The 22,354-nt window shown below is 67.0% G+C and overlaps 5 protein-coding genes and 1 long non-coding RNA gene across 17 annotated transcripts; 2 read left to right on the forward strand and 4 right to left on the reverse strand.

Annotated features, from left to right (window-relative positions):
- The first annotated feature begins 370 nt into the window (after positions 1-370).
- On the forward strand, positions 371-19,384 carry LOC127060629 (RNA-binding protein 4B). 8 transcript variants are annotated; one of them, XM_050984506.1, is made up of 4 exons: positions 371-437; positions 1,867-2,288; positions 3,332-4,033; positions 4,496-5,007. In XM_050984506.1, exons 2-3 carry the CDS (start codon positions 1,877-1,879, stop codon positions 4,024-4,026), a joined length of 1,107 nt encoding a protein of 368 aa, XP_050840463.1. In that variant the 5' UTR covers positions 371-437; positions 1,867-1,876; the 3' UTR covers positions 4,027-4,033; positions 4,496-5,007. The 8 variants fall into 8 exon arrangements, with proteins under 8 accessions (XP_050840463.1, XP_050840461.1, XP_050840466.1 ...); XM_050984504.1 differs by having other exon boundaries at positions 379-464; XM_050984509.1 differs by lacking the exon at positions 4,496-5,007 and adding an exon at positions 2,554-2,656 and having other exon boundaries at positions 379-464; positions 3,332-3,468.
- Positions 5,947-10,992, reverse strand: RBM14 (RNA binding motif protein 14). 2 transcript variants are annotated; one of them, XM_050984409.1, is made up of 3 exons: positions 10,531-10,992; positions 6,821-8,444; positions 5,947-6,454 (listed from the first exon to the last, which is right to left on the reverse strand). In XM_050984409.1, exons 1-3 carry the CDS (start codon positions 10,874-10,876, stop codon positions 6,247-6,249), a joined length of 2,178 nt encoding a protein of 725 aa, XP_050840366.1. In that variant the 5' UTR covers positions 10,877-10,992; the 3' UTR covers positions 5,947-6,246. The 2 variants fall into 2 exon arrangements, with proteins under 2 accessions (XP_050840366.1, XP_050840367.1); XM_050984410.1 differs by lacking the exon at positions 6,821-8,444 and having other exon boundaries at positions 6,272-6,454; positions 10,531-10,988.
- On the reverse strand, positions 11,147-14,333 carry CCS (copper chaperone for superoxide dismutase). The gene is given in 9 exon segments (XM_050984456.1): positions 11,147-11,341; positions 11,416-11,519; positions 11,634-11,711; positions 11,981-12,041; positions 12,132-12,286; positions 12,288-12,313; positions 13,299-13,436; positions 13,521-13,593; positions 14,199-14,333. Coding segments are annotated over 9 exon segments (828 nt in total). The 5' UTR covers positions 14,235-14,333; the 3' UTR covers positions 11,147-11,184.
- LOC127060576 (putative nuclease HARBI1) lies at positions 14,859-18,501 on the reverse strand. Its single transcript, XM_050984244.1, has 3 exons — positions 17,023-18,501; positions 15,267-15,637; positions 14,859-14,909 (listed from the first exon to the last, which is right to left on the reverse strand). Exons 1-3 carry the CDS (start codon positions 17,924-17,926, stop codon positions 14,859-14,861), a joined length of 1,326 nt encoding a protein of 441 aa, XP_050840201.1. The 5' UTR covers positions 17,927-18,501.
- Positions 15,655-16,323, reverse strand: LOC127060689 (uncharacterized). Of its 3 annotated transcripts, none has more exons than XR_007779974.1 (5): positions 16,185-16,323; positions 16,061-16,153; positions 15,855-15,998; positions 15,751-15,792; positions 15,655-15,719 (listed from the first exon to the last, which is right to left on the reverse strand). It is a non-coding gene; the product is annotated as an uncharacterized LOC127060689 (long non-coding RNA). The 3 variants fall into 3 exon arrangements; XR_007779973.1 differs by having other exon boundaries at positions 15,751-15,823; XR_007779975.1 differs by lacking the exon at positions 15,751-15,792 and having other exon boundaries at positions 15,658-15,688; positions 15,875-15,998.
- LOC103825114 (RNA-binding protein 4B-like) lies at positions 19,250-22,353 on the forward strand. Of its 2 annotated transcripts, XR_007779810.1 has the most exons (4): positions 19,250-19,661; positions 21,311-22,006; positions 22,085-22,158; positions 22,329-22,353. XR_007779810.1 is itself a non-coding variant. In XM_050984512.1 (3 exons), exons 1-2 carry the CDS (start codon positions 19,250-19,252, stop codon positions 22,003-22,005), a joined length of 1,107 nt encoding a protein of 368 aa, XP_050840469.1. In that variant the 3' UTR covers position 22,006; positions 22,085-22,347. The 2 variants fall into 2 exon arrangements, 1 of the variants encoding a protein (XP_050840469.1); XM_050984512.1 differs by having other exon boundaries at positions 22,085-22,347.
- The last annotated feature ends 1 nt before the right edge of the window (position 22,354 follows it).

Raw genomic sequence — 22,354 nt, forward strand, 5'->3', positions numbered from 1 at the left:
CAGTACGAACCTCAGCGCTCCCAGTGCTCCCAGTACGGACCCCAATGCCCCCAGTACCTCCAGCACTGTCAGTGCTCCCAATACCCCCAGCACCCCCAGTGGTCCCTGCGCTTCCAACACCCCCAGTAACCCCAGTACAGGGCCCAGTGTTCCCAGTAGTGCTCCCAGTGCTCCCAGTGGGGCTCCCAGCGATCGACGCGCGCCGCCCGCCCGCCCCCCCGGCCATAAATGGACCGCCCCCGCCCCCCCCGCAGCATCCTCATGGACCGCTCCTCCTCTCGCTCCGCCCCCTCCTTCCTGTGATTGGTTGTGGCTGCCCTGTGGGCGGGCCCACCTGGCGGATCGATGACCTCACGCTGCGGCATTTGACGGACAGCGCCGGCGGCCAATGAGCGCGCGGGAGGCGGGGCGGGGCCGGGAGACGCCGCCGCCATTTTGTGAGCAGCGCGCGGCGGACGGGGCAGGTGGGGGCGGGGGGGGGCCCGGGGGGGGTTTCGGGACCGGGACCGGGACCGGGACCGGGACCGGGGGGGGAGACCTGGGCCAGGCCCGGGTACCGCCCCGCTGGGGCGCCCGCACGCCGCGGGGGATGCGATCCGGGACGGTCTGGGGGGGTCTCGGGCCTGTGCAGGGGAGAGGTTTGGGGGGGGGGGGGTCTCAGATCTAAAGGGTCTCAGGCCTGACGGGGGTCTGAGGCCTGGGGGGGACAAGAGGGATCTGGGGGGGTCTCAGGCCTGGGGGGTTTGGGGTTCGGGGCGTGGCGCTGCCCTCTGGGGGATGCAGAGATTTTGGGGTGTTTGGGGGCTCTGCCCTGCAGGAAAAGAGGGGTCACAGACTTAGGGGGATTTGGGGGTTTCAGGGGTTTGAGGTGGTTTTTGGGGTGTCAGAGGTTTAAGGTGCTTTTTTTGGGGGGTGTTTGTGGGCACAGTGTAGGAGGGGGACAGCAGAGCTTTGGGGTGTTTATTTTGGGGGGGATTTGAAGTGTTTGAGGCTGCGCCTTGAAGGAGCAGAAGCAAAATTTGGGGGGGATTTGGGGTGTTTGGGGCTGTGCCCTGTGAGAGCGGCCTCAGCCCTGGGGGCTACCATGAGGTTCAGGGTTTTTGAGGAGATTTGGGGTGTTTGGGGCTATGCCCTGAATGAGCAGGGCCAGAGTTTTGGGGTGTTTATTTGAGGAGATTTGGGATTACAGTCTCAGGGACACACTCAGACGTTTGGGGGCTTTATTTAAGGGGTGTTTGGGGGACCAGCCCTGACCACACAGGAGGTTTGGGGTATTTGAGGAGGATTTAGGGTGTCAAGGTTTGAGGTGTTTCAGAGGATTTGGGGGCACAACCCTGGGCACACAGACAGAGATTCAGGGTGTTTATTTGGTGTTTTAGGGGGCACAGCCCTAGAGGTTTGAGGTGTTTGAGGAGGATTCAGGGTGTTTGTGGGCACAGCCCTGGGCACACGGAGAGAGGTTCAGGGTGATTTTGGGATTTTTGGGTGCAGCCTTGGGCACTAGCACAGAGGCTCTGGCTGTTTTTTGGGGGGTTTTGGGGCTGTTTTTGGGCACAGGCTTAGGTTGTTTTTTGGGGGGCACAGCCATGGGCACACGCACAGAGGTTTGGGTTGTTTTTTGGAGTTGTGTGTGGGCACAGAGAGGGAGGTTCAGGGTGATTCAGGGAATTCACACTCACGGAGGAGGCTCGGGCTGTTCCTCGGGGTGTTTCGGGGCTGTGTGTGGGCTGTTCTTCAGGCTGTTCCTCAGGGCGTTTCGGGGCTGTTCCTTGGGGGTTTCGGGGCTGTGTGTGGGCTGTTCCTTGGGCTGTTCCTCGGGGGGTTTCAGGCTGGTTTTGGGGCTCACAGCAGCGCTGTCCGACACAGGCAGGTCGCGATGGTGAAGCTGTTCATCGGGAACCTGCCGCGGGAGGCGACGGAGCAGGAGATCCGCTCCCTGTTCGAGCAGTACGGGAAGGTGCTGGAGTGCGACATCATCAAGAACTACGGCTTCGTGCACATCGAGGACAAGACGGCGGCCGAGGACGCCATCCGCAACCTGCACCACCACAAGCTGCATGGCGTCTGCATCAACGTGGAGGCCAGCAAGAACAAGAGCAAGGCCTCCACCAAGCTGCACGTGGGCAACATCAGCCCCGCCTGCACCAACCTAGAGCTGCGCGCCAAGTTCGAGGAGTACGGCCCCGTCATCGAATGTGACATCGTCAAGGACTACGCCTTTGTGCACATGGAGCGGGCCGAGGATGCCGTGGAGGCCATCCGGGGGCTGGACAACACCGAGTTCCAAGGTGAGCCGCGGGGCTGGGTGGTGGGAGGGCTCCGGGGTCCGTGGTGGACGCTCCCGCCAGCCCCGGTTCCGGGGTTGATCCCGGCTGTGACCACTGCCGGTTCCGCGGGGCCATGCAGCGCCCTCGGGGCTCTGGGGTTGGTGTCGGTTGGTGCCTGCCCCGCCGCAGCTCCCGGGGCCGCCCGCGCGGCGCGGCCGGAGCGAGGGCTCGGGCTCGGGGGCTCTGGGCCGGGGAGGACGGGACTGACCCATCTCTGATTAACCAGCACGGCCGCCCCGCAGGAGGACCCCGACGGCGACGTCCTGTGCCGGGCCGGAGCAGCGGGTGACGCCAGGCTGCCGCCCGCCCTTGTAGCCTTGCCCAGCCTGGTAAGAGGGTGACGGAGGCGCCCGACCCCGCGCCCGGCGTCGCTCGGGCGCTCGACGGGGCCGAGCGGCCGGACTCGAGCCGCGGCGCTGGCGGCGGTGATGGCGAGCGCGTCTCCCGGCCGGGTGCTCAGGGCGGCGTCCGGCGCTTCACCCACATGGCGGCGGGGCCGGAGCGAGCACTCCCGGTGCTGCCAGGGCTCTACAAGTCCCGCTGCCCCCATTCCGGGCCTTCCCCAAAAAACAGCGACCCAGCTGGGCCGGCCCAGCTGCATCCAGAGCTGTCCCGGCCACGTCCGCGCTTGGCTTTGCCTCGTGCCGCGCTCGGGCCAGGCCCCGTTCGCTCCGGGGCGCTTCCCGGTGTCGCATCCCTCTCGCTGCCGCTCCGGCGTTTTCCGGCGCGAAGCTTTGCCGTCACACGGTGCCGGCAGTGCTGGCTCCGACCCCGGGCTGCCGGGGCTTTGCTGGGCTGGCCAGTGTGGCCGTGCTCGGCCGTGACAGCACATCCCGGTCAGCTGCTGTCCAGCGTCCATCTGGTGGCTCATGCTCGGTCCCGCGGCGGCTCCTCCCGCGCCGGTGGCTGCGGAGGGCTGGGGGGGGGTGGCAGCCGGTGCCGTCCTGTCCCGCCGGTGCCCCGGCACGGCCGCACTGACCCTGCCTCTCGCGTCTCTCCCCAAGGCAAGCGGATGCGCGTGCAGCTGTCCACCAGCCGGCTGCGGACGGCGCCCGGGATGGGAGACAAGAGCGGCTGCTACCGCTGCGGGAAGGAGGGGCACTGGTCTAAGGAGTGCCCGGTCGATCGCCCGGGGCAAGTGGCGGACTTTGCCGAGGCCTATAACGAGCAGTACGGAGCCGTGCGCACTCCCTACACCGCGGGCTATGGGGAGACCGTGTATTACGATGAGGCCTACGGCGGGATGGCCGACTACTACAAGCGCTACCGCGTCCGCTCCTACGCCACGGCCTCGGCGTACGACGCCTACGCGGAGCAGACCATGGCCCAGTACTCCCAGTACGCCCAGTACTCCCAGGTCCAGTCCTCGGCCATGGCCGCCACCACGGCCATGGCCGGCCGCATCCCCACCACCTTAGACGCGTACGACCGAGCGCTGCTGCCCACCCCGGGCGCGGCGGCCGCCGTCGCCGCCGCCGCCGCCACCGCCGCGGCCGCCGCCGCGTCCTCCACGTATTACACCCGGGACAGGAGCCCCCTGCGCCGCACGGCCGCCGCGGCCAGCACCGTCGGAGAGGCGTACACGTACGAGCGTGGGCAGCTGTCGCCCGTCTCCTCGGTGGCCCGGGCGTCCCTCTACGACATGCAGCGCTTCGGGCGGGACCCGTACGCGGACCGGGCGCGATACTCCGCCTTTTGAGCCGGAGGTGAGCGCGTTGGCGGCTCTCGGCACCGCAGGGGGCCCCGCTGACGGTGGTCCCGGTTGTGCCAGTTGAGGTTGAGGCGGGTGACGGGTCACGGTGACATGGACAGGCCCCACGGGCGTTAAAGCCCGGCCGTGGCGAGGAGGCGCCGTGGCGAGTGGAGTGGTGCTGGTGTCACTCTCGTGGCTGTAACTCAGGTTCCTGCCGGGCCGGGCGCTGTTCCGGCACATTCCCTGCAGGGTGGGGGGTTCCCGCAGAGCCCCCAGCCCGGGGGCAGCTCCTGCTCGCTCGGGCTGTGCCCAGGTCCCGGCTGGCCCAGGGTCCGGGAGGGCCGGAGCCCCGCCGCTGCTCCACATCAGGACTCTCTTGCTGCCAGGAAGCCGCAGCTCCCCAGGGCACCGGGGCTCGGCACGGTTCCGGATCGGCCCCGGGGGCACCTGCGCCAACTCCTCTTTTCTCTTACAGGTAAGATTTGTGCGGCTGGACGTCGGGGTCCCGTCGCACGCCGACTCGGCGCCGCGCGTCTCGGGCCGCGCCGGGTGCCACCGCCGCCGCGTGCCGCTCCCGGGCCCGTTCCTTAAGGAGACGCGGCTCGTCCTCAGCCCGGGCAGGATTAGCTCAGCCCCTCCCCCAGCTTCCCCCGCCCCCCTGGGCAGGATTTTGCTTTTCCAGGTAGTTTTGGGTCCCCACCCCGGGCTCAGGTGTGAGCGCGCAGCCGCAGCCGTCCCCCAGCGCCAGCTTTGCTTTGCTTCGCCGCCCCCTCGCTCCCCCGGAGCTCTTCCCGAGTCGTCGTTTTGCCTTTTTTTTTTTTCCTTTATTTTTTAAGAGGGTGGATAATCCAGTGGTAGGTTTTTAGCCCAACGCTGTAGCTGACCGGAGGCCGCCGCGCCGCGCCGGCGGGGGTGGAACCCCCCGAGTGATTTAGAGTCCCCCGACCCCACTTTCCGGTAAAATAAAACTCAAAATTTTTAACAAACGGCGCTGGCTCCGCCCACGGTTCTTTCTCTGCACTCATGTCCCCTCAGAACACAGCGTGGAACCTTCTGGACTCCCCAGTGCTGCCTGTGCCCTGCCTGGTTCTGCCCACGCAAACCAGAGCCCCTGGGGAGGAGCTGCTGCAAAAGGGAACACCCCCAAAATGATCCTGGGGCCCCCCCAAAGGGGCTCCCAGGGGTGGCAGAGGGGCTTTAACCCCCAGCTCTTCCTCTTCCCATGGGCAGCAGGAGCTGCCACTTAACCTGCCCAGGGCTAATTAGTCTGCACTGTCTTGTTTGTCCCCAGACTCGTACATTATGTCCCCAAAGTGGCTCGTTTGTCCCCAGATTGCTCCTGTCTCTCGGTGTTCATTAATTAAGGCCTTACCAGCGCTGGTCAGTGCCATGGTCACCTGCAGGTGCTGCCATCGCCACACCTGGGGACTTGGGGCCAGGCCTAGGGCTGTGTGGCCACCCTGGAAAGGAGGGGAGAAGTGTCACATCCTCCTGCCTGGCTATTTACCACAGTGGGTAATGAGCCTTGGCCATCCCTCCTGTGGCACAGCCAGACTGGGCTGTGACCGGTCCCTGGGGAGAGATGGGGACAGGAAGCGCCTGCAGGAATGGTCACGGTGACAGCGCTACCTGGCATGGCACACACCACCCCTCAAAACCAGCTTTCCTCACCCAAAACAAGCCCTGGCACAGGTTGGTGCTGGTGATCCCGTGTGGTGGTGTTGTGACAGGGCCGAGTCTGGCCCTTCCTGCTGCCAGCTCTGAACGCTGCTCATCCTCCAAATCCACTCCTCTGTGGTGGGAAAGCAGCTCCAACATTGGCAGCACCATCAACCTGGGCTGGGTGGTGATGGTGGCACTGGGAGGTGTCCCCAGGGGTGGGAGTGGACCCCCAGGACTGGGAAAGAACCAGGCGGGAGGCGTCGGGAACCGGAGCAGACCCCAGCATTTATTTACAGTCATAAAAAACCCCCGGCACCGTGCTGGGCCTGATGCTGGAAACGGGGAATTCACCCAAAAAATGGGACAACTCGTGGTATAAAAGAGTCTGAGCCGCATGACTGCAGCCACTGGCGGGTTATGAACCGGCACCGAGCGCCAGCGGGGGATGAACCGTGCGGCCACTGCCAACCGTAACCGCGGAACCTTCTAAAAAACTCAAACAGCAAAACCAGAAAGAATCGGCTGAAAAAGAACCGTCCGTGCCCGAGTGGGGCCGTGGCCAGCTCAGAGGCGGCGCTGGTAGCCCGAGTGGATGCGGGCAGGGGGCAGGTAGTCGCTGTAGCCGCCCGAGTAGCGGGCGTACTCGGAGTGCGCGTCCGGCAGGCGGCGGTAGTCCAGCGGGGACTTGGTGGGCGAGCGGCGGTACGCCAGCGGCGAGTCCGCTAAGCGCCGGTAATCGGCCAGCTCGGACAGACGGCGCTCGGAGCCGTACCTGGGCGAGAGAAGAGAGGGGGATCAGACGGGGGGGACGGCGCTCGGATCCGCAGCTGCTGGCGGCACCGCATCCCGCCTGGGGATGCACCACGATGGGCAAAGCCGGCGCAGGACAGGATCGGACACCGGTTGCCACAGAGGCCCCACGGTGTGCCACCACCTCCCCTCACCCACACCAAGCCCCTTCCCCTCCCCGGGATCTGCGCGGCGCGAGCGGAGCCATGGCGCCCACCGTGCCGGGCGATAGCGAGCCGCGCCGGTGCCACACGGCGCCGGTCAAGCCGCGAGCGGTGCACCGGAGCCCAGCGAGCCGGCGAGCAGCGGGAGGCAGGGGCGGGGGTCGGTGCCCCGCCCGGCACCGTACCTTTTAGCCAGAGAGGACGATTTTTTGTACGGGTCGTCGTAGGCGGCGCTGCGAGGCGGGGAGAGACGGGTGCGCTCGTAGGGTGGTGCGGCGGCGGCCTGCGCCAGGCCCAGGTAGGAGCCTGCCGGCTGCCCCAGCTGGCTCGGCCCGTCGTAGGCGCTGCCTGGCTGGGCTCGGTACGCAGCCGCCAGCGCGGCGGAGGACGGCTGCTGTGCCGGGTAGGAGGCCGCCATGGCGCCGGAGGCCTGTGCCCGGTATGCGGCCGTCAGCGGGGCAGAGGCCTGCGCCTTGTAGGAAGCGGCGGCCACAGCGGCCTGGCTGCCGTAGGATGCGGCCAGCGAGGAGCCCGTCTGTGCACCGTAGCCGGCCGGGAGTGCGGCAGCTGTGGGCTGGCTGCCGTAGGACGCGGGCAGGCCCGTGGCGGGCTGGGCGCCGTACGAGGCCGAGTGGCCCACGGCGGGCTGGGCACCATACGACGTGGACAGCGCAGGCTGGGCACCATAGGAGGCAGAGTGGCCGGCCACGGGCTGGTAGGCAGTGGCAGCGTGACCTGCCACAGCTTGGGCACTGTAAGAGCTGGCGTGCACCGCTACGGCCTGGGCGCTGTAGCCAGCAGACAGCACGGCGCCGGGCTGGGCGCTGTAGGAACCGGCATGGCCATCCATAGGCTGGGCGCCGTAGGAGCCTGCGGCCAGCTGGGTGCCGTAGGATGCCACGTGCACAGCCACAGCCTGGGTGCTGTAGGAGCCGGCAGAGCCGGCAGCGGGCTGGGCGCCGTAGGCGGCGATGGCGGGCTGGGCGCTGTAGCCGGCCGAGTAGCCCGAGGCGGGCTGGGCGCTGTAGGAGGAGGCCAGGGCAGCGGACTGGACGCCATAGGAGCTGAGGGAGTTGGCGGCCGCAGGCTGGGCGCCGTACGAGGCGGCAGCGGCGGGCTGGGCGCCATAGGAGCCGAGGGAGTTGGCAGCAGCGGGCTGAGTGCCCGCGGCGCCCAGGGAGCCAACTGAGGGCTGGGAGCGGTAGGCGCTGCCCAGCGAGGCCGAGGGCTGTGCACGGTAGGCGGCGGCCTGGCCCGTGGTGGGCTGTGGGCGGTACGCCACGCCCAGGGAGGCTGAGGGCTGGGCTCGGTACGTGGCCCCCAGCGAGGCCGAGGGCTGGGCTCGGTAGGCAGCCGGCTGCGCTGTCATGGGGAGCGTCACCGCCGCGTAGCCGGCGCGGGTGGGCGAGCGCCGCAGCGGGCTGCGGTCCCTGCCAAAGTAGGAGGGGGAGGCGGGCCGGGGCTGCGCATCGAAGGCGTCGTACTTGGCACCGAAGCGCTGCTGGTAATCGTACAGGGAAGGGGTGGTGGCGTAGCCGGTGCCCGTGGCCGAGGGGAAGGCGGCGTCGGCCGCCCGGCGCTGCTGGTCGAAGCCCTCGATCTTGGGCTGGAACTTCTCGCGGTACTCGAGGCCGATGCGCTTGGTCTTGTCGACGCCGAGGGCGGGCGGCGGCGCCTGGCCCGTGCCCTTCTTCTGCACGTTGGTGGAGAGCTCCACGTTCACCCGGCGCCCCTTCACCTCCTTCCCATTTAGGTTTTCGATGGCAACTTTAGCATCAGCTTCGTTCTCCATGTGCACAAAGGCATAGTCTGACAAAGCAGCAGAGAGAGCAGTGAGGGGAGAAAACACAACTCGTTACAGGAGCCGGCGCTAACGAGCCGTGCGGCGGCAGCGGGACGGGCGCGGGACGGGCGCTGCTGGCCCCGGGACGGCGCTGCCGGCCCCGCTCGCCAGAGAAGACACGACCACCACCATCGGCTCTGCCCCGCGCTCGTTTGGTCACAGCCTCCCCCAGCCCGCCTGGCTCCCTCCGTGTCCCCCAAGGCTCTGCCTCCTGTGCCCCCTCCCAGCCCCTCCCTGGCACATGGGGACCAAGAGCCCGGGCTGGGCTGGCAGTGCCAGCACCGTGGGCTCCGTGGGATGTCCTGGCAGTGAGCGGAGCAAAGCTGAGAGAACCGGCGCCAGCACAGAGAGCGGGACAGGGACAGAGGAAAGGGGGAGAGGAAGAGGAGACAGAAAAAGACAAGGACAGAGAAGGGAACAGGGACTTAAGACAGAGAAGAAGAGGAGGGAGAAGAGGGAAGGAAGGAGGGCCTGAACACCCCCAGCGGGTGCCCGGCCATGGTGAGGAGCCAGTGCCACACGGCACAACCACGGCTCAGCAGCGCAGAGACATCTGAGGACAGCGAGGAGCAGGAAAGCAGGACCTGGTGGCAGCTCTGGTGGCCACGTGTGGCACTTGGCCCAGCAGGTTTGGGGGCTGGATGCCCCCATGGTGGCCGGGGGGTCACCCCCGTGGCACGACGGGTCCGGGGCCGGCACAGGGCAGGAGGGCAGCGACCCCGTAGCGTTTCCCTGCAGTCACAGACCAAGACCACCGGAACCAGTGACAACCCACCCAAAGGTGTGTGCTGTGCTGGAAGCATCACTGGCCAAGCAAACCCATCCCAGACCTCTGAGCATCAATGCCACGTCACCCTCTCCTTTATCCTCCCAGTGCCATCCCACCCCCCTGGCTCCTGTCCCATATCCACATGTCCCACTCTGGAAGCCCAAAGATGGAATGTCCCCTCCATGTCACCCCCAGCCCTGCTACCGCCCCCTGCGGGTGCCCATGGCACCTCCAAACCCAAGGGGACGCAGGGCAGGTTCTGCCAGGCCGTGCTGGTGGCTGCGACCTGGGACGAGAAAGCAGAGGAACAACGTCCCCCTCCTGTGGGCAGGGGCACACAGGCACTGCAGGGACATCACGGGGACTCCAGGGTCAGGTGAGAAGGGATTAGATGACAGCAGGGGCAGGGAGAGGGAAGTGGAGTGACACTTGTCAGTCCATCAGTGTGACACGGGTGACAATTGAGTTGGGGGAGGTGGGTGACCCCACCAGGCTGTGCTGGGGGTCCCCAGTGTGAAGCCATTGAACCCCTCAGGGGTTTCATGGGGTGTTCTGTGCATGTCCCAACTCCGTGGCTGAGCGTGTCTGTGGAGGCCAGGCCATGGCCTGGGGATGATTTGGTCACAGAGGTGGCAGCAGTGGGCAGGGTTCAGCCCCCCAGGGCTGGGGGTGGTGATGGCACAGAACAAAGCTGCCAGGAAGGGGGTTATGGGGTTGTTCAGGAGTGTGGGGAGCCCACCTGGGCCACCTGAGGGAGGATGAGGAGAATGGTTAGAGAAGGGATAATGTGGAGATTGAGGGGGCTGGGGAGCCCATACGGGCTATATGGTCCCACATGGGGTTTGGGAAGGCAATTGCAGAGCACGAGGCTGGCTGGAGGAGGGTTATCGGGGGAGTTAGGGGGTCAGGGGCACCCACGGGGGCTGGCACAGCCCCACCTGAGCCTGGGGGAGGCGATCGAAGACACGTGCTTGCCAGAGGGGGGGTTAAGGGGTCTGGACCGCCCACACAGGCCCGCACCGCCCCGGCCGGGGCGGGCGGAGGCGATGGAGGAGGACGTGGCTGGCAAAAGGGGGGTTACGGGAGCAAACTCGGGCTCGCACAGCCCCGCTCGGGGCAGAGGGAAGTGGGAGGAATCCCCCCTCTCCACCAGCCCGGGCCGCGCCGGGATCCGGGCGGGGGCGACGCCGCAGTCGGACGGAACTCGGGTGCCACGGATCACCCGGCGGCGCGGGCCGAGCTGGGCGGCGGGGGCCGCGCGGCCCCGGCGGCGGGTCCGGTACCTTTCACCACGTCGCACTCCACCACGGGGCCGTACTGCTGGAAGAGCGAGCGCAGCTCCCCGCTCGTGCACGCGGCCGACACATTCCCCACGAAGATCTTGCAGGTGTTGGTGGGGCGCGGCCGGGAAGGCTCCACCACGATGCGGCGGCCGTGCAGCTGGTGCCCGTTGAGCTGCGAGATGGCGCGCGCGGCCGCCGCCTCGTCCCGCAGGTGCACGAAAGCGAACTGTTTCATGAGGGCGACGCCCAGCACCGGCCCCGCGGCGCCTGCGAACAGCTCGCTCAACTCCTCCGCCGTCGCCTCCTCGGGGACGTTCCCCACGAAGAGTTTGATGCCAGGACGCATCTCGGCGGGAATCGCTGGGGGGAGCGCGGCAGGGACAGAACCGGCAGCGGCGGCGGCGGCTTCAAAATGGCGGCGGTTCCTGAGGGCGGCGGGGGCGGTGCCACGCGCAGCGCGCCTGCGTGCCGTGCGCACCGCCCTCCCTCAGAGCGCCTGCGTGCCGTGCGCACCGCGCGTGCGAGCCCCGCCCACTCCTTTTCCCGCCGCGTTAGCACCGCCCATTTCTCATTTAAGCCACGCCTCCCCTTAAAGGAGCCGCAGCAGCTGCAGAGCGAGGGTCTCCCAACTCTTTATTCGGTCCTGGGGGTCTCCTAGAGGTGGGGGCTGGGGGTCTCCATGGCGGGGGTCTGCAGGGGAGCCCCACGGCTGCGGTCGCGCTCCTCCCAGAGGGTGACGCCATCGCAGGTACAGACGCGTTTGGGGTTCTGGAAGAGTCCGGCTGCACGCGCCACCACGCCACACGCCAGCCTGGGGACACGGGAGAATCAGTAGGGGTGACCCCGCAAAGACCCCTCCCCAAAATATCCCCCCCAAGTGCTCACCCTGGGCCTGAGTTGCCGGTGACACGGGACAGCGGGTGGGACCCCCGGCCCAGATCGTCCTCGCCCTCGGCCACCACCACGGAGCGGCCGATGATGTCCCACACCTGAGGAGGGGGATTTGGGGGGGTCAGAACCCCATAGAAACCCCCCAAATATAGGGACAGACCCTCCCTGGTGATGGGGCACAGCCTGGACCTCCCCCAGACCCCAATTCCCACCTTCAGCTTCGAGTCCTCGATTCGGAACCGCGCCTGGCCCTCGGCGTCCGCCCAGATGTTCCCCAGGTCCCCGACGTGCTGGGGGGGCGGGGGGGGGTCAGGAACCCCCCAAAACTCACAGGGCATCCCCCAACCCCACAGAGACCCCCCCAAATCCCCTCACTGCATCACAAAAGCCTCCAAAAATCCCACAGAGACCCCCCCAAACCTCTCATTGCCCCCCCAAACCCCTCCAAGACCACCCCAGATCCTCCAGAGATCCCCCAAATTCCCTCACTGCCCCCTCAAACCCCTCCAGGATCCCCCCCAAATCCTCCAGAATCCTCCCCAAATCCCCCCCAGCTCACCCTGTGCTGGTCCTGGGGTCCCCCGTGGATCTCCCCATCCGGGTTGAAGTGGCCCCCACAGCTGATTTTGGGGGAGGGGATGGGATATGGGGGTGAAATTGGGGGTCCCCACCTCCTGTACCCCCCATCAGCCCCCTCCCACCCCTCTCACCTGTTACAGGGGTCCGAGAGGTCCCCGAATTCGTGGATGTGGAGCCCGTGGGGGCCGGGGGGGAGCCCGGACACGGCTCCATCCACGAGGCAGCAGCTGGGGGAGAGCTGCAGGAAGCGGAGCAGCCCCCGGACCCCCCCGGGACCCCCCAGCGCCTGCCACTGCCGCCCCCCCGGGGGGAGCTGGAGGAGAGGACACGGCAGGGTCAGGCACCCCCGAAACCCCCCAGTACAAAAATAACATTAGGGAGATCAAAATGTCCCCCCAAAAGTGACCCTAAAACCCTACCAGGAGCAGCCAAACCCTGCCAGGAGCAGCCAAACCCCCCCTGGATACCCCAAAACCCCTCTCTGACCCCTCAAAACCCCCAGAGGACCCCCCAAAATCGTCTGTGACCCCCCAAAACCTTCTGTGACTCCCCAAAACCCCTCTGTGACCCTCCAAACCCTTCCAGAACCCCCCTAAACCCCTCTGTGACTCCCCAAACCCCCAGAGGACCCCCCAAAACCCCTCTGTGACCCCCCAAACCCTTCCAGAACCCCCCAAAACCCCTCTGTGACTCCCCAAACCCCTTCAGGACCCCCCAAAACCCCTCTGTGACCCCCCCAAACCCTTCCAGAACCCCCCAAAACCCCTCTGTGACCCCCCAAAACCTGCCAGGACCCCCCTAAACCCCTCTGTGACCCTCCAAACCCTTCCAGGACCCCCCTAAACCCCTCTGTGACCCCCCAAAACCTTCCAGGACCCCCCAAAACCCCTCTGTGATCCCCAAACCCTTCCAGGACCCCCAAAACCCCTCTGTGACCCCCCAAAACCTTCCAGGACCCCCCAAAACCCCTCTGTGACCCTCCAAACCCTTCCAGGACCCTCAAAACCCTCTGTGATTCCCCAAACCCTTCCAGGACCCCCCAAAACCCCTCTGTGACCCCATAAAACCTCTCTGTGACCCCCCAAACCCCTTCCAGGACCCCCCAAAACCCTTCTGTGACCCCCCAAAACCCCTCTGCGACCCCCCAAACCCTTCCAGGACCCCCCAAAACCCCTCTCACCCTCAGGGGAGCCCCCCCCAAACCCCCCAAATCCCTGACTGTGGTGGGTCCCAGCAGCACCCAGACCCCTCCAGGACCCCCCAAACCCCCTGAGGACTCCCCCAAACCCCCCACTGACCCTCGGAGGAGCCCCCCATGCCCTTGAGCACGGCCCTGCGCCCCGAACTCTCCAGCAGCTCCCGCACGCGCTCGGCCGCCGCCGTGGTCTCCACCAGCACCGACTGCTCCTGGGGCCGCAGCTCCAGCAGCTTCACCTCTGGGGGGGCACACACAGGCTCTTGGGGGTCCCCCAAAACCTTGGGGGGGGTCTGGGGGTCCGGGGATGGGGCGGGGGTCTCACCCGGGGCCGCCTCCAGCGCTGCCCGCACGGCATCGGCGCAGCCCTGGCAGCTCATCTGCACATCGAACTCCAGCTGGAGGGGGGGAAACGGGGGGGTTTGAACCCCAAAATTGTGGGGGGAAAGGGGAAAATGAGAGGGGAAGTGTCAGCAGCTCAAAAATGGGGGGTGAAAGGGGAGGTGGAGCCCCAAAAGTGGAGGGAAAAGGAGGCCTGAACCCACAGGGCTGCCCGGGAAGGGCTCTGAGTGCTGTGGATGGGATTGTGCGCCCCCAAAAAGTTGTTCCTGAAGCTCTGAACCCCCAAACCCGCCCTGCCAGGGGGTCCTGTACCCCTAAAAGGGCTTCTCATGGGGTCCCGAGCCCCCAAACCTCCCCGGGAGGGGTCCTGTACCTCCAAAACTGCCATGGATGAGGCTCTGAACCCCCAAATTCCCCCGGCGAGGGGGTCCTGCACCCCCCAAACCGCTCCTGAACCCCCAAACCCCCCTGGCCAGGGCTCCTGCACCCCAAAATCGCCGCGGGAGGGATTTGGCACCCCCAGATCTCCCCAAACAGGAGCGTTTCACCCCCAAACCACCCGTCCTCCGTTCCCCCGGCCCTCGAGCCGCTCCTTCCCCCACCCCCCGAGCCCCTCCGCCCCTCCGGTCCCGATCCCCCGGCCCGTCCCGGGGGTCCCGACCCGGCAGCTGCGCCCGCCGGCCTCCGGTGACGCCATGGCCGCGGACTCCGGACCCGGAACCGCTCTGGTGTCGCTGCGGCGCCACGGACCCGTTCTGGCGCCGGACCGGATACGCCCGTACAGGGGGAAGGGTTTGGAGGTTACGCCACTTCCGGCGTTCTGTCTCCATGGCAACGGCGCGGCACCCGGAATAGGCTCGGGGAAGATTTTGGGAGGTTTTGATGGGTTTTGGGGGGATTTTGGGGCTCCGGAAGGGTTTTGATGGCTATGGGGGGTTCTGAGAAGGTGACATTGGGAATGGCGGCGTCTTGTGGGGTGCAGGGGGGTTTTGGGGGTCCCCCGGGGGAGAAATTTGGGGTTTTCTGTGGGGGATGGGGGATGCAGGGGGCTCATCCCATCCACGGGGACACAGCAAGGACCCCCAAAATCCCCTTGGGGGTTCCCCAAAATGACCAGGACTTCCCCCCCGACACCCCTCCAAAACACTGTGGGGCAATAGTTGTAAAAAAAATCGTTTATTTGCCCCAAAATGAGCACGGACATGGTTAAAGGATGAAAATTTGGGGAAAATGGGTGGAAATGGGACACCCCCAAAATGATGGACCTGCCTATGGGGGGTTAGAGCCCCTCCAGAGGCTCAGAGCCCCCCAAAAGCAGGGGTCAGCCCCTCCCTAGGACCCAGAGCCCCCCAAAATCAGGGCTCAGGACCCCCTAAGGACCCAGAGCCCCCCAAAGCACTCAGAGCCCCCCCCAAATCAGGGGTTAGGACCCCCCAAATCAGGATTCGGGACCCCACAGCAGTCTCAGCACCTCCTAAGGACCTAGACCCCCCCAAATCAGGGCTCAGCACCCCTTTAGTGCTCAGAGCCCCCCAAAATTAGGGGTCAGGACCCCCCCAGAGCACTCAGCCCCCCCCCAAATCAGGGCTCAGCACCCCCAAAGTGCTCAGAGCCCCCCAGAATCAGGGGTCAGGACCCCCCAGAGCACTCAGCCCCCCCCAAATCCGGGCTCAGCACCCCCCCAGGACCCCAAACCCCCCCCAACCCCTCAGCCCAGCCCCTCCCTGACCTGCTGCACCACCCTGGCCCTCACCGCCCGCCCCTCTCGAGCCCCCGGCCCGGGGGGCGGCGGCGGCTGCGGGGGGGGCTCGGGGTGCCCGGGGGCGGGCGGGAGCCCCTCGGGGGGCTCCAGGGGGACGCGGCGTCGCAGGGCGATGTTGTGCAGGATGCAGCAGGCCAGGAAGATCTGGCAGACCTTGGGGGGGCTGTACTGGAGCCCCCCGCCCGCCAGGCAGCGGAAGCGGCGGCGCAGCAGCCCCAGCGTGCGGCGCAGCGGGGCCAGCGTGCGCGAGTGCAGCGCGTTGTAGCGCAGCTCGGCCGCGCCCCGCGGGCCCGCGATGGGCGTCAGCAGCCACGGCTTCAGCGGGTACGAGCCGTCACCTGCGGGGGGAGGGACACACCTGAGTGACACCTGGAGTGACGGGGATACACCTGAGTGACACCTGGGGTGGTGGGGACACACCTGAGTGACACCTGGGGTGACAGGGACACACCTGAGTGACACCTGGGGTGACAGGGATACACCTGAGTGACACCTGGAGCAGGAGGGGTACACCTGAGTGACACCTGGGGTGACGGGGATACACCTGAGGGACACCTGGAGTGACAGGGATACACCTGAGTGACACCTGGGGTGGTGGGGACACACCTGAGTGACACCTGGAGTGACAGGGATACACCTGAGTGACACCTGGAGTGACAGGGATACACCTGAGTGACACCTGGGGTGGTGGGGATACACCTGAGGGACACCTGGAGTGGTGGGGACACACCTGAGTGACACCTGGAGTGACAGGGACACACCTGAGTGACACCTGGAGTGACAGGGATACACCTGAGTGACACCTGGAGTGACAGGGATACACCTGAGTGACACCTGGAGTGACAGGGATACACCTGAGTGACACCTGGGGTGGTGGGGACACACCTGAGTGACACCCAGAGCTTCAGGGACACCCCTAAACCAACCCCAGGGCACCAGGGACACACCTGAGCCACACCCAGGCTACCAGGGACACCCCTACAGCACCAAGGGCCCTCCCCCATTTCCCACCCCCTATCTCCCACCCCAGACCCCCAGCCCCATTTCCCACCCCGAACCCTCTCCCCCAGCCCCATTTCCCACCCCAGACCCCCTCACTCAGCAGCCAGACCCCCTCCCCCATTTCCCACCCCGAACCCCCTCCCCTAGTCCCCAGCCCCATTTCCCCCCCCAAACCCCCTCACCCAGCAGCCATACCCCCTCCCCCATTTCCCACCCCAGACCCCCAGCCCCATTTCCCACCCCGAACCCTCTCCCCCAGCCCCATTTCCCACCCCAAACCCCCCTCACCCAGCAGCCAGACCCCTTCCCCAGCCCTCAGCCCCTCCATTTCCCACCCCAAACCCCCTCCCCTAGTCCCCAGCCCCATTTCCCCCCCCAATACCCCCCTCACCCAGCAGCCAGACCCCCTCCCCCATTTCCCACCGCCCCATTTCCCACCCCCTCCCCTAGCCCCCAGCCCCCATTTCCACCCCAAACCCCTCTCACCCAGCAGCCAGACCCCCTCCCCTAGCCCCCAGCCCCCATTTCCCACCCCAAAACCCCTCTCACCCAGCAGCCAGACCCCCTCCCCTAGCCCCCATTTCCACCCCAAACCCCCCTCACCCAGCAGCCAGACCCCCAGCCCCATTTCCCACCGCCCCATTTCCCACCCCCCATTTCCCACCCCAGACCCCCTCCCCTAGCCCCCAGCCCCCATTTTCCCCCCCCAAACCCCCCTCACCCAGCAGCCAGACCCCCTCGGGCCTGCTCCCCTCCATCAGCCGCGCCAGGGCCGAGTTCTCCAGCACGGTGGCGTTGGCACACGACCCGGGGAACTTGGCCACCACGTTGGTGATGTGCCCGCGGCGGTCGCACACCACCTGCATGTTGATGGAGTGGAAGTTGGCGGCGTTGCGGAACAAGGGCTCGTTGTCGGCCGGAGCCCTCAGCGCCACGTGCATGGCGCCCACCAGGCCCAACACCCCGGGCAGCGCCGGGGGGTCCCCGGGGGGCTCGGGCGGCGGCGGGAAGGCGATGTACCGGGCCGCCCGCCGCTGCAAGGCCGCCAGGAACTGCGCCAGGCAGTTGGACATGGCCGACTGACTGATGCCGGTGCTGAGGCGCGACGCCGTCTGGAAGGAGCCCGAGGCCAGGAAGGCCAAGGCCGAGGTGACCTTGACGGCCACGGGCAGAGCGTGGCTGCGGCCCGTGAGGCTCTGCAGGTCCGCACCGAGCTCCCGGCACAGCGCCGCGATGGCCGCCCGGTCCAGGCGGCAGCGCCGCAGCGCCTGCTCGTCGCTCAGCTCCAGGAAGGAGCAGCGCACCCGGTAAATGCGCTGTGCCGGGTACGGGCGGCGGCGGCGGCGGCCGCGGCGGGGGACCGGGGATAGGGGAGCGGGGAGGGAGATCCGGGATGGCGGGGGGGGTGTGGGGTGCCGGTCATGAGCGCGGCACTGATCGCGGGCCCGTTCGTGGGGTTCATCCCGGTCCCGTTCATGGAGTTCATCCCGGTCCCGGTGCTGCTCCCGGTCCCTCTCACAGTCCTGCTCCCGCTCCCAGTCCTGTTCCTCGTCGCTGTCTCGCTTCTGTGCCCGGTGCCGGTGCCGCTCCCGGAGCCGTCGCAGCAGCAGCACCGCGTGGGACATGGCGAGGGCGGGGCCACGGTTAAAGGGGCGGGGCCAGACACGGCCGGTCCCGGTGGCCGCTACACCCCGGTGAGAGCGGGCGGTCGCTGTTTCTGACCGGATCGATGCCGCCCCGGTTCCGGTGCCGATCGATCCCGATGGGAACGGTTGGTCCCGGTCTGTCCCAGTCGGTCCCGGTGCAGATGGGGGCAGTTGGTCGCTGTCCCTGTATCGGTGGATCCCGATGCCGGCAGCGATGGTCTGTCCGTGTCCCGGTACCGGTCCCAATTCCCCCGGCTCGGACCCGGTTCCCCGGCTCGGTCCCGGTTCCCCCGGCTTGGTCCCTGTTCCTGTCGGTCCTGGTTCCCCCGGCTCGGTCCCGGTTCTCCCGGCTCGGTCCCGGTTACCCCGGTTTGGTCCCTTTTCCTGTCGGTCGCAGTTCCCCCGGCTGGGTCCCGGTTCTCCCAGCTGGGTCCCCGTTTTTCCGGCTCGGTCCCTGTTCCTGTCGGTCCCGGTTCCCCGGCTCGGTCCGTCCTGGCTCCGCGGCGCCGCCAGGCCCCGCGCTCTGATTGGTCGTCACTGCCATCACGTGCACTGAAAGCTCCGCCTCCCTCCTCATTTCCGGCGCGCCGCCGCTCCCCATTGGCCGCCGTGAGGGCGGGAGCGCTTTGTGCAAGACTCTGTCCGGGCCGCCGCTGGGCGGGGCTTCACACCGTTTTGACCAATCGCGTCGCACCGTTCCGCCGCTCTCCGCCAATCAGAGCGCGCGGTGGGCGTGGCCCCGCGTGAGGCGGCCACCGCCATTTTGTTGCCGTCATCGAGCACCGGGCGAGGGGGGGGGCGCGGTGAGATGCGGGGGGCCCCGGGGCGGGCCCGGGAGGGGCTGAGGATGGGCAGGGAGGGACCGGGGCACTGCTGCCTGTGGGGGAGCTTTGCTGGGGTCCCGCGGCCTCGGGACGGCGCCTAGGAGGGGGCTCAGACCCGGGACGGGAGCGGGATGAGGTCCTGGGGAGACCCCGGTGTCCCTCCATGGGCTGGAGGTTCACGAAGCACAACCGGGGCTGAGACTCCGCTCGGAACCCTGAAGGTCTCCTGGCTCATTGTGAGGAGCTCGGGCCTGGGGAGGGTCTCTGCTTCAGGGTGCCCTGAGGGGGCTCTCTGCCTCTGGGGCTGAGGGGGGTCCCATCGGGAATCAGCCGGAGGAGGATCTATGAACAATGGAGGGAACCTTCCCCATCCCCTTCCCCCTCCCCGGAGAGGCTCCGACCCCACAGCAGGACCGGGGGTTGTGCGGGGAGGGTCTCACCGAGCCCCCCTCCCCTGGCACCCCTCAGGCGGGTCGCAATGGTGAAGCTGTTCATCGGGAACCTGCCGCGGGAGGCGACGGAGCAGGAGATCCGCTCCCTGTTCGAGCAGTACGGGAAGGTGCTGGAGTGCGACATCATCAAGAACTACGGCTTCGTGCACATCGAGGACAAGACGGCGGCCGAGGACGCCATCCGCAACCTGCACCACCACAAGCTGCATGGCGTCTGCATCAACGTGGAGGCCAGCAAGAACAAGAGCAAGGCCTCCACCAAGCTGCACGTGGGCAACATCAGCCCCGCCTGCACCAACCTAGAGCTGCGCGCCAAGTTCGAGGAGTACGGCCCCGTCATCGAATGTGACATCGTCAAGGACTACGCCTTTGTGCACATGGAGCGGGCCGAGGATGCCGTGGAGGCCATCCGGGGGCTGGACAACACCGAGTTCCAAGGTGAGCCGCGGAGCTGGGGGCACGGGGAGGTTCTGATCTGGGAGGATTTTGGCTGATTTTTGGTGTTACCCACCCCGCTCTGGGGTTGGTGCTGCATTTGGGGCCTCTTCTCATCCTGAAGCGCTGGAATTTGGCTCTGGGGATGGTGCCAAGTGCTGTCCCTGTGCCCTCCTCTGATGTCAGGGCTGGGGGCACTGTGGTGGCTCCGTGTCGAGGCCGAGTGGCTCCACAGCGCTGGAGTTTGTAGGAATTTTGGGGGATTTACCCCAGCCTGGTGTGTCAGGGTGAGTTCCGCCTCTGGGGCCGCCTCACAGGACTGGTGGTGTCCTGGTTCTGCTGGAATTTGGGGGAAAATGGGGCTGGGAGCCAGTGCCACGTCCCATTGGCTCCCATTGTCCCCAAGTCCTGCCTGGACCCACAGGGACCCCCCTTGTCTGCAGGGGCTGGTGCCCACCCCGGTGGCTCCTGTCACCCCCCACCCTCAGCGGTGCCAGGGGCGCCTTTCAGGGGTCCCATGGTGCCATGGCTTGCTCTCAGGGGTCTCCGTGGCTGCTGCCACCTCTCGGGGGTCCCACAGTGCCGGTGCCATTTCTGGGGGTCCCATGGACCACCAGCCCCAACCCAGCATGGCCACCACGGTCTCAGATGTTCTGATCCTTGACATCATTTAATCTCGGTGCGATAATTAAATAACTGAATAACAAATCAATGGCTGGAGTTTGTGCCTCTGACAGGGACCCCAAACAAAGCAGCTCCTGGGCTTTCATCTCCTCGGTCTGTGCACAGGAAGGTCTGAGGGTTGTCACCTCCTCCATGTCCCCAAATGTCCCTCACCTGGCTGGGCCACAGGTGGCTCTTAGGAGTCCCCAAGGGTTGGTGGCAGTTCTGGGGGACCCCATGGTGTGAGGCTGGCACTGGGAGGGATTCTGTGCCAGGGTGTCACAATCTGTCACACAGATTGCCAATGGCAGCGATGGCCCTTGGGGACCCCACAGTGCCAGAGCAGGGGGCGGCTCTGGGGGTCTCTGTGCCTGGGGCTGGTGTGGAGTGCAGCTCTGGGGGTCCCACGGCCTTGTGCCAGTGCTGGGATGGATTCTGGGGGATCCCATGGCATTGTGCCAGTGCTGGGATAGATTCTGAGGGATCCTATGGCCTTGTGCCAGTGCTGGGATCAATTCTGGGGGATCCCATGGCATTGTGCCAGTGCTGGGATCAATTCTGGGGGATCTCAAGGCCGTGTGCCAGTCCTGGGATCAATTCTGGGGGGTCCCATGGCCTTGTGCCAGTCCTGGGATGAATTCTGGGGGATCCTATGGCCTTGTGCCAGTGCCGGGATCAACTGTGGGGATCCAATGGCCTTGTGCCAGTGCCGGGATCAACTGTGGGGACCCCACAGCTTTGTGCCAGTGCCAGGATCAACAGTGGGGGATCCCATGGCCCGATGTCAGTGTCAAGGTGACTTTAGGGGATGCTGTGGCCCGATGCCCGAGGCTCCCGGGGATCCCATGGGCTGATGACAGCACTGGGGGATGCCATGGCCCGATTTCAGGGAGACTCCAGGGGATTCCGTGGCCCAATCCCCGTGGCACTGGGGGATCCCATGGCCCGATGTCACTGTCGGGGTGACGCCGGGTCTCCCTCTCCCCAAGGCAAGCGGATGCGCGTGCAGCTGTCCACCAGCCGGCTGCGGACGGCGCCCGGGATGGGAGACAAGAGCGGCTGCTACCGCTGCGGGAAGGAGGGGCACTGGTCTAAGGAGTGCCCGGTCGATCGCCCGGGGCAAGTGGCGGACTTTGCCGAGGCCTATAACGAGCAGTACGGAGCCGTGCGCACTCCCTACACCGCGGGCTATGGGGAGACCGTGTATTACGATGAGGCCTACGGCGGGATGGCCGACTACTACAAGCGCTACCGCGTCCGCTCCTACGCCACGGCCTCGGCGTACGACGCCTACGCGGAGCAGACCATGGCCCAGTACTCCCAGTACGCCCAGTACTCCCAGGTCCAGTCCTCGGCCATGGCCGCCACCACGGCCATGGCCGGCCGCATCCCCACCACCTTAGACGCGTACGACCGAGCGCTGCTGCCCACCCCGGGCGCGGCGGCCGCCGTCGCCGCCGCCGCCGCCACCGCCGCGGCCGCCGCCGCGTCCTCCACGTATTACACCCGGGACAGGAGCCCCCTGCGCCGCACGGCCGCCGCGGCCAGCACCGTCGGAGAGGCGTACACGTACGAGCGTGGGCAGCTGTCGCCCGTCTCCTCGGTGGCCCGGGCGTCCCTCTACGACCTGCAGCGCTTCGAGCGGGATCCCTACGGGGAGCGGGTGCGGTACTCCGCCTTTTGAGGTGAGCACCGGCGGCTCGGCCCTGCCAGGCGTCTCCGTGCCGCCAGCACCCGGTAACGGCCTTTCCTACCGCCCCCAGGATCGCCACGGACCCCCCGGGACTCGCCGCCGTTGCTGTGGCTCTGCAGCCCCCGGATGTCGCCGCCGTGCCAGGTCAGACGTGCCCCGGGTCGCCGCCGCCGCCGCGTCCCCTCCCCGTCACCGGCAGACCCCCTGTCCCCGCCGAAGCCACCGGAGCCGCCGCGTCCCAGCGCCCGCGTGTCCCTGTGGCCGGGTGTCCCCGAGTGTCCCCCGTGTCCCCTCACCTCTCTGCTCTCTTCCAGGTGCGGTGGCCTCCAGGATGGAGCCC

Source organism: Serinus canaria, chromosome 25 (genome assembly GCF_022539315.1).
Source record: "Serinus canaria isolate serCan28SL12 chromosome 25, serCan2020, whole genome shotgun sequence".
Lineage (NCBI taxonomy): Eukaryota > Metazoa > Chordata > Aves > Passeriformes > Fringillidae > Serinus > Serinus canaria.